General features: G+C 40.3%; 1 protein-coding gene across 1 annotated transcript; it reads right to left on the bottom strand.

The window, feature by feature from the left end:
• pgrmc2 (progesterone receptor membrane component 2) lies at positions 1 to 7,143 on the bottom strand. Its single transcript, XM_032547343.1, has 3 exons — positions 6,767 to 7,143; positions 2,475 to 2,630; positions 1 to 1,712 (listed from the first exon to the last, which is right to left on the bottom strand). Exons 1-3 carry the CDS (start codon positions 7,107 to 7,109, stop codon positions 1,615 to 1,617), a joined length of 597 nt encoding a protein of 198 aa, XP_032403234.1. The 5' UTR covers positions 7,110 to 7,143; the 3' UTR covers positions 1 to 1,614.
• Between the last annotated feature and the right edge of the window lie 2,739 nt (positions 7,144 to 9,882).

The following is a 9,882-nucleotide window of genomic DNA, read 5'->3' as shown; positions in this document are numbered from 1 at the left end:
TTTTCCATTATTAACCAAATTGATTTATTATGCATGAACAAATCGCTTCCCGCTTCTTTCACACGGACACAAACACACACACACACACACTCTCTCTCTCACGCGCGCCTGACATTTTAATACATGTGGTGAAACCTCGGCATAGCTGACTTTGATGTTGCACATGCTTTTAATAAACGATACGATATATTTACAGGATAAGCAATGTCTACGAACAAAACTGCAAGAACAGCTCCCGGTCCAATCCTGCAGCATTTTTGCAACACCTTTAGAATCACTTGATTTATTTTTGGGGGGAAAAAATTCACCCACATTCAAAATGAACTATAGGAGAGGAAAAAAAAAAAAGTAAATGGGGGGGGTTTTGGCCAATACGACATAGCATTATATGTATATGGAGTTCATCCACTACATAAATATGGCAGTAACACTGAGTAATTTATTGGGTCTATGTACAAAGTTCGTGAAGTGGGGAAATATTACAGTCTCTGCACGGACGACTGACGCAACAAATGCCTTTAATGTCTGAGGGGAGGTTGGACTGAGTCTAGGGGGGGGGGAACGGACACCTCCATCTTTCCGCTTACCTTCTGTTAGACCTGTCGGCGCTGACGCAACAAACAAAATAAGGCACGATTAATTCTTGGACCATTTTCAGGGGAAATCTACAGACTTGCAGCTGGCTTGTGAGGCATGTAAACAATTTGTCAATTGATTAGGACTGCCTTATCACCTTCCCTTTAGCCCCCTCCCCTCCCCGAAATCTGTGATTTAGTCCATCTGATGAGATTTAAAACAAGCTTCGTGTAGCAAAGACCTTTGACCCCACGCCCCGGCAATGAAATATGAAAAGAAAAACAAAACAGTAATGCTGCTGGAACACTGTCCCCTCTATATGCTACTTAACAAATACAATCACATGGTGACAAACGAAGAAAACTAGTAGTGCATACACTACAAACACAACAGATAAACACAAAGCCTGCCAGACTGCCCTCGGTTAGGCCACAGATCTGCCCTCTCATCCAGGCAGGAAGATGGTCTGAACAGAAATTGAGTTGTGTGATTGATTGATGAGCTTCTCCCAAAGCTGAAGCGGTTTCGTTTGCTATGTGGCTGAATCAAAGATTAAAAGAGAGAGAGAGAGAGAGAAGTGTTTCCTCCCCCCGCCCTGCCCCGCTGATTATCCCAGACCAGAAAATTCCCGACTAACCTCCAAGCGAGCTGGTTTCGGACTAACGTCTAACGGCCCCCCAGAGACGTCTTAGCTGTCTAATTAAAATAATAATAATAAAAAAAGAATAAAGCAAAAGCTCCTCAAAGGCTTTCTGTTGCCGCTCATCTTCGTAGGATGACACGGGTGAGAGAGGGAGTGAGGGAGAGAAAGAGAGAGAGAGAGGGGGTCTGGTTGTCGAGACTTTACTCCTTCCCCTTCCATAACAGCTGCAGCACCAGACGGATTCAGAGTTTCGGTACACAGACAGGGACAAGAAAGAGGAGTGACCGGTGGAGGGACGGGGGCCGGGACGATGCGTGGAGGGGCTCTGGTGCGCCGGGGCGGTCAGATACAGCTGTTTGGGGGCTTCTGGCTTTGGTACGTGGAATGGGGACTGCTCAGTCGTGCTTCAGGTGGTCCTTGATGTCCTCCTCGTCCGTGTACTCTGACGGCTCCTCTCCGGGCTTCAGCAACCTCCCGACGTAGTCGTATTTTTCTGAAAGCACCCACAGAGACGATTACCGACTGCACGCCACTGGAGCTTTTTCAAGGCAAATGTTTAGGAAGTCAAACGATTGGGTTGAATATTTTCAACCAAAGGAGCCCTTGCAGTTTTCACTTCTTCCTAAATAAATAAAAGCTCGCTCGACTCTCAACGGGATGTCGAAGCAGCTAGTGTGGTTTAAAAAGTTCAAATGTCTCTCTGTTCAATATTATTCTGTGATCACCAACCTTCATCTCAATAGTTTTAAAAAAAAACAACTTGGAAATCTTACAGAAAAACATTTCTCCGTTTGAAAAGTCGAACAGTTTAGACTTTTGGAAATGTTCTGTGTTTCAAAAGTTTTCAATTTTCCACTTTTCAAATTGAAAATTTCTGAGTTTTTTTCTAGCAAATTTTGAACATTTTCAAACTCAGAAATTTGCACGCCTTTTCCTGCAGATTTCTGAGATGGGTTTTTTTTTTGCCACAAATGTACTTAATTTTTTTCTATCCACAACAGATAGGAAATGTATTATTTATTACAATAAATGGCAATTTATGTATTGCAATAAATAAATTGCCATTTATTTATCACAATAAATAAATGTCAACACAGAAATGAGGATTTCTGTTTGAAACCCGTTTAGATTTATGCAGTGGAAATCAGGAGACGTTTGGACTCGGGACAAAAATGGACGTTGTTGAGAACGAGGTATTTCTACCCACTGCTCGAGTCGCCAATCTAATATTTCCACAACGTCCGCGTGAACGTACCCCGGAACTGCATCTCCCACTCCCTTACGCTCTCCATCTGTACGGCGGTGAGGTCTGACAGGTCGTCGTACTCATCCCTCAGGGCGTCCTTCTCTGAGCAGAAGGTGGCCAGGCCCCTCGAAGCGTCTCGGCCGGCGAAGATGCCGTAAGGGCCGTCTGTGGGGAACCGAAACACAACGGCCACTGTGAAGAACACGTCATGCCTGCCATTTAATAACTGTTAAAATTGACAATTTCAGGAAGGTTCTAGCCTCTAATACCCTAATAAGGACAACTGAGCTGTTAGGACTAATGCTGTCGCAAGAAATGAGCTCGATTTCCATTCTGACGATTCATATTTTTTAAAGGGCAATTTCGCTCACAAAGACTAACATATTTTATGCATGGTTTTGTTTCCAAGTAGTTTTTATTTCTGTTTAGTCGAGTTTTATTTTGGATATTTGTCTTCCAGTTCCAGAGTACAGTGTTCTTTACAAAATTAAATCAGTTTTTGAGAAGTCAAACTTGCGTTATTATGACATTATTAACATATTACTTGAAATGGCCTCATAACAACATTACCATTTATTACAATTACTGAATTATTATTGAATCAAATACATTATTGTGACAGACCTAATCACAGATTCTTCAAAAAAAGAACAAAATAATTAGAATTTTCCACAATGCTGCTACAACAGACTTATTTTTTATTATACCACCTGTGGTTTAATTTTTTATAAAATCACTTGTATCTATTCAAACCTTTTTTGTAAATATGTTTTACCCAGAATTCCTCAAATGGTAGTTTTAACTTCACCTGGTTCAAATTCTGATAAAAAAAAAATCAAGCACTTTTTCTATTACTTAGATAATCTTTAGTTGCAGCCCTACACATATATTAACTTTAAACTTGCTTCAGTAAAACTTGGGTCCAACCTGTGAGTTTTATAATAATGCAACTTTGCTGTTGCAGGGGCATTTCACTGCTCAGTAAAAAAAAAAAAAAAAAGGAAGTTAATATTCTAGACCAAATAATAGTTTTTCAAAGCTGTATTAATTTCATTTGTGAATATCTATAGTGTTTTTAGTGATCACTTTGTCATTTTAGACCCAGTTAAACATTAATAGATTCAATTAAAACCAAATTTAAAGCTGTCTATAGAAAGCAAACACAGGAGGAAATACCCCTGGTGTGTTAAGCATTCGTTCACTTCCCTCACCTGTGTGTGTGTGTGTGTGTGTGTGGGTGTGTGGGTGTGTGTGTGTGTGTGTGTGTGTGTGTGTGCTGCATCACCTGTCACTCTTACACATGTTTCTTGCTTAAAGCTGCTTGGGACATTGTGGTGTGGAAACTAAAGGAGTAAAAACCACAAAGTGACACTGACCTGCTTTCAGTGCTATTCAACGCTGAATAGCACTGAAAGCTGGTCACCTTTTCAGATGCCAAAAGGTGACATTATCTTAGAAAAAGAGGCAGAACCATGACTGAACTTTTTTTTTTACAATTCAGCCATAAATTCAAAATAAATATGTGTGATCTTTATACATTCCTGGTCATGTTATCATATCTGTCTCTTTAAGAAGCCCCTGTTCTTTCTGGAACTCCGTCTTCAGGAAGTCATCACAACATGGCTCCTCTAAAAAACCTTTAACGTTTTTACCAGCATTGCTCTGAGAAGTAGCTCCTATAATGAGCTCAACAGATGTGTAGTTCCACCGGCTGTTTGCCACTTGCTGCTGGCTAGTCTGAAGGAGCTGAGCGGGGGGTGGAGGGTTGCTCTGTGAGGCGGAAGCTCTGAAGCATGGAAACTGCAGCTCTGAGGAGGAGCTGTGCCTTGAAGGCGGAGCTAGGTCCAACCAGGCGTTTTGGACAGCTGAATGGTAGCCATGGAGATTAAAGGTTTTCTCAAACATAGATAAAAGAATCAAAGCAACGCTCCAGGTAGGTTTTTGATGAGGGTATAATATCATAACATAATCTAAAAAATTTTATTTTACACAATACTGTCCCTTTAAAACGACAGTTGTATGTCCATAGAGCAGCACGCTAACTACTGGCTAATATTAGCACTTTTTACTCCCGTTGTTCTATAAAACTAAAATTGAGGGGTGGGGGAAACGTATATTAATAAAAACAATGTAATAAGAATATTCACTTCTATTAAAGTTATTCCAGAATTGTTAAATATGTCAGAATATGACATGTACTGTATGTCATATTCATACTAACAGCAAACTCACAAAAAAACTGCTGGAATCATATCTGTACGGTTCAATGAAGACCCGACAAGATGACATCGTAGTCGGTATTCATTTTGCCACTTGCCTAAACGCTTACGCTACTGAATTTAAAGATTTTGTACTATGTTTGATCTGATGTAGATCAAAATCTAAGTCACATTGAATGGTTAAACTTGAACTAGATTACTGTAAACCCATCAAATTCAGCCGGGTTTCCACAAACTGAATAAAGCTTTCAGAAATCAGTAAGTCCATTTTACAGACTGCCAATACTGTAGAATAATTATGTCAGAATATGACAGGTATGACATATTCTGACATAAACATACAGAATCTGCCCTGTGGTGCTTTATCCCATGTTAGTTATACACAGATAATCAAGAAAACACAAAACCTTCATAACAGGACATCACTTAAAAAAATGAATCCGATGTACACCTTTAAGGGTTAATCCTGTCAGTGTGACATGCGCTGCTGCGAAGAGCTCTGTGAATATGCATCATAGTTTTTAGTTTTTTGCATACTGTAATGACTACCGAAAAGAATTTGAGGTCTGCTTCAAATTTCTGACTGTTTCAAAGCTGCAGGGCAGGTCTCCAACCAGTCCTGCACCACAGCCAGATGGGTGGAGGTGGGAGTGGCTCACCACACCCCCTGGAAAAGCCCATCTGTAAACACAGCTCTGAAAGGAGAGCTGTGATAAACACGCACAGGCTGCAGCAACAAACATTCAAACCAGGACTTTTGTATGCAAGTAAACTGAGAAATCTTGCCATCTGAAAAAATAGCAAATACATATTGCTTGTGATTAGATGCTTTTCTTGTAAGTCATTGCTGAAACTTTTCATCGTCTTCCACAATCATCACCTGACTGTCACAGAGAGACGCTGTGGCCCTTTAGGTTTTTCTGTGCTTTAGTGATCCTGGTCTGCTGGACTAACAAACAAACTAACATGAGAAACTGCTGGAATTGTATCTGGACGGTTCAATACAAGATGACCCGACAAGATGACATTGTAGTCGGTATTCATTTTGCCACTTGCCTAAACGGTTACTGAATTTAAAGACTTTGGACAACCTTTGATCTGATGTAGATCAAAATCTGAATCACAGTGAATGGTTAAACTTGAACTGTAAACTCATCAAATTCAGCCCTGTTTCCACAAACCGAATAAAGCTTTCAGAAATCAAAACGTTCATTTTACAGTCTGCCAATACTGTAGAATAATTATGTCCAGCTTTGACTTGTATTAGTTTTCAAACTAAACTTCATTTAAAGTTATCTCAACACACTTCAACCCTTTTCTTTCACTCCTTTGAGTTTTCACAACATTAAAAAAAAAATCAAAAACTGTTTTCTATAGCCCGTCATTCTTGGAAGGTTGAGCACTTTTCAAAAATCAAAACTAGCCTGTCGTTTCATATGGAATGAATATGAATATTTCGGAGCAGCCTACAGGTAAACTGAGATTCTAAACCTGTAAGTCTGGTGCTGACTTCAGGGTAGTCCTGATAAAGACTTCTTCTGAGTGACGACCTGATGTGTAGCACAACAAACTGGCCTTTTTAGCAGCAACAACCAACCAAATCACATTTTGTACAGAGGAGCTAAATTCAACCTTTCCTACATAAATCTACCCCTCACCCGGTCTGATAAAGAAACATTAATGTTCACTATTTGTAGTTTTAGTCACTATACCAAGCGGGGAGACTGACTACACAGCCTAGCTGCTCCGTAACTACAAGCATGTCAACAGGCTAGCTGGCTAACATTAGCATAATAAATTATTACTACCAACATTCAGGTCCTAACATATAACTGCCACTGTAAAATATCACTGCGCAACTGACAGTACGTGCAAACTTGGGGGGAGTTGCTATTGTTACAAGTCACGAACTCAAAAGCTACGCTAACAAGCTAACGGCTGTGATCCCATTCAAAACACACAAAGCCAAGGAGCTAAGCTAGAGCGGTTTGCGCCCAATTTTTGGTCCAGAAAGCCTCACTACAGGCGGCAACGTGTCAACCAACTCCGCTGTTTTAGAGCCAACGTCCGCAACCCCGTCACCTTTTCCGTAAAACTTTCTGCCGCTGGTCACGTCAAAAACTTTCATGTTCACGGCCATGAGGATGCGGGGGTTCTGGACGCCGTCGTACTCCTGCAGCTGCTCCAAAGTGAAGTCCCGTCTCCTCATCTTGGTAAGCATCGGGGCCTCGCCGTCCTCGGCCCCGTCGGATACGAGCCGCCTGCCCCACCGCCGGTATACTACTACACAAACCGCCACTACCAAAACCAAAATGCTGATATTCAGCAACATTCCGCCCAAGCCGAGCGTGTCTAACCAGCCCGCCGCCTCCTGCCCGCCGTTTGTGCCACCTAGTCCGCTCCAACTGAGTCCATCATCCGCCATGCTGCCCAGTTTGCGCCTACCCGCCCCTGGCAAGATGAGGCGTTCAGGTGCCGTCGGGAATTCCAGAACCACTAGTTGAGCAAGTGTTCAGTGTAAAAAACTGATGACCCGGGACAAGAGACCACCAGGGACAATTAAGCGCGCGGTATTCTTTCTAGACCAAAGACGGCGGGAATCGTCTCCTAGAAACATAGCAAAAGGAAATAAACGATGCGAATGGCGACACAAAACAAAAAGAACGAGTAGACATTGAAGGGGACAGAGTGGTAACAGAAACTCTGACATTTTAGCTCAAATTGGCACGAATTTCGAAAAATGTAAGCAATAACAATCAAATGAAACAAAAACATTAAACTAAAACACAAAATAACACAGTCGATTAAGAAAAACCATACCTACTGAAACACATACGATTTGAAAGTATACAACGGACCATTCCATACAAGTGACCATAACAATGAGAACAGTGAATTAGTGACGAAGTTGCCTAAGAAAGTAGTGTGAGACTTTTTTTTTCTAATTGAACGTCCTTATTTAAATGTAGCCCAATTTTACAGTTGAATCAATTTTTACCTGCATGGTTTTTTTTCTCACTGAAAGCAACATTACTGTTTTGGGATGTCCCAGCTAGAGTATAGATTATTTTCTGATAGAGGCTTTTCAATCTCAAAAGACTTGAAGATCGTCAGAAACTATTCTCAAAAATACAAGTGAAAACATTGCTTATAGCTTGCCAGTAATGGCATAAACAAATCACCAAAAGAAGACCTTACCTACAGTGAAACATGGCGGTGGCAGTATCATCATGTGAGGATGTGTTTTTTCAGTTAGAACTACTGTAGGGTTCCACATAAAATTTTGAACTGATCCACTTACCAGTGAGTTTTAAACCAAGACCATGAGGTGTGAATCCTGAAAATGATTTTGGTCTCACTCTCAGCATTAAAGTGAGCAGGAGCTTTTATGCAAATGTTACAGAAAAACTAACTGAGGACTTTTACAGGGTAATGTTAGTGAACATTGCCAAGTCAAAATGTGTTGTGTGGAGGGTTTGTGAAATTCACAAAAACTGACCTTAAACATATTTATTCACCCGCAGATGTAAACACTCTATTATTCTGATCAAGACTGGTGAAAAATGCCCTCTGATGATATTTAATTGAACTAAATCCTCTTCTGCATCCACCAAACGTGCGTTTGATATAAATGTACCGACTGCAGAGAAGTGCTGATTGATTTTTGAAAACATTTTGTGATATCTTTGTTACAAAAACAACAGTTTTCTGGCTTGGCCGTGATAACATATCTATGTAAGCATTTCAAATATCTTCTCTGACTTGTTTGTGTGGGTTGAGATCCTACGTCAACAAGGGAAAAGTGATGAAGAGGAGATTAGAGGCAGACAGAGAAAAGACTAGAGGGAGATCTACCTGATGACTATCGATCCACTCTGGCTCTGCCCATGAATTTTGGATGAGAGTATGAATACGTATCAGTACAGTCTGCCCGTCACTCTGCCTGCTTGGTGACACCACAAATGTTTATATGGAAATAAATAAATTCCACATGGCCTCTCGCAATTGTAAAAGAAGGCGTATAAACAAAAGGAGTACATTTCTGCCAAAAATTTCTTTACATTTTCTGGATAAAGCAAGTACATTTCTGAACTCCAGAAGTCAAAAAATTTGCTTGGAAAAGAAAAAAAATCTGAAACTTTTAAATTGATCTCAGAAATTTTCTAGAACAAAATTGTCTAAGTTGTTGCATTTTACCACTGTTACTTATACTGGCGTGGCGTGATCACTAATAGTTTGAGTCTTTTAGCAATAAGATTCTTCCATTTCTAACTGAATGGTTAATGGAAAAAAATATGCAATTTAGGCTCCCTCAAGTGGATAAATTCCCCTTCAGAAAGAATTGAGTTGATAAAAACTTATTTTAATGATTCTGCTGTTTTGAGTGTCTGCAAGCTGTCCGACCGTGACATCTGCCGCGCACCTGGTGTCTCTTCCTATGGCGCGGGAGGGTTAAATTGTTACTGTCTCGCCATTTGATGCTACCCACCATAAATAGGAATACAGTCTACCAGTTAGCTTGCTAAAGACGAGCTGCTGCGTTTTCTCCTTGTATACAAAAACAAATACACTACCTAAAGACACCACAATCATGCCAAGTTAGCTTACTAGTATGTTTTTAAAAAAAATATTAGCCCAAATACAATCATGTATTAACTGACACGCTATCTGGAGATCACGTATTCACTGACGCAGTTACATGCAACATCTCATTTAGTCATTTTGTTTGCAATTATTTCTCCATTTAGTTATTTGGCACATGTTCAAACGTAATAGTTTGAGTGACGACACGTAAAAGGACAGTTTTATAAACCGAGAACCAGAAAGCTAGAATTTTCCCCCCCGTTTCTCAATAAAAAACCCCCAAAACTAATCCAAATGAAGATATTTTGGCGTTTTCATGTATGCATTGGAAGGAAATGTGAATTTCTCTTTCATTCAAACATTGAGGTTTGTCTGCATATTTAAATGTCTAAAAGTTTCAGTAGTCTCTTTTTTTTTTAAATATTTGCCTATCATCCACTTACATGGTATAACATCACACCTCGGTTCATGTGTTCTTTTAAAGAATAAACTGTAAGTCCAGACAATCAGACTCAACCGACTTCACCGAGGTGTTGCTGGTAAGAAAAAGTTGCCGATCAGGCTCAACGACCTCGGAAAGAGCAACGCAGGACAGATCACACAGAACAAGTTCG

This window comes from Xiphophorus hellerii, chromosome 19, assembly GCF_003331165.1.
Source record: "Xiphophorus hellerii strain 12219 chromosome 19, Xiphophorus_hellerii-4.1, whole genome shotgun sequence".
Classification (NCBI taxonomy): Eukaryota; Metazoa; Chordata; class Actinopteri; order Cyprinodontiformes; family Poeciliidae; genus Xiphophorus; species Xiphophorus hellerii.
This window is presented reverse-complemented; position numbering and strand designations above follow the sequence as displayed.

Coding starts and splice junctions, on each gene's coding strand:
- pgrmc2 (XM_032547343.1), bottom strand. CDS start 7,109: ATGGCGGATGATGGACTCAGTTGGAGCGGACTAGGTGGCACAAACGGC. Junction 2,631..6,766: donor CAGAAAGTTTTACGGAAAAG/GTGACGGGGTTG, acceptor GGTTCCCCACAG/ACGGCCCTTACGGCATCTTC. Junction 1,713..2,474: donor GTGGGAGATGCAGTTCCGGG/GTACGTTCACGC, acceptor GGGTGCTTTCAG/AAAAATACGACTACGTCGGG.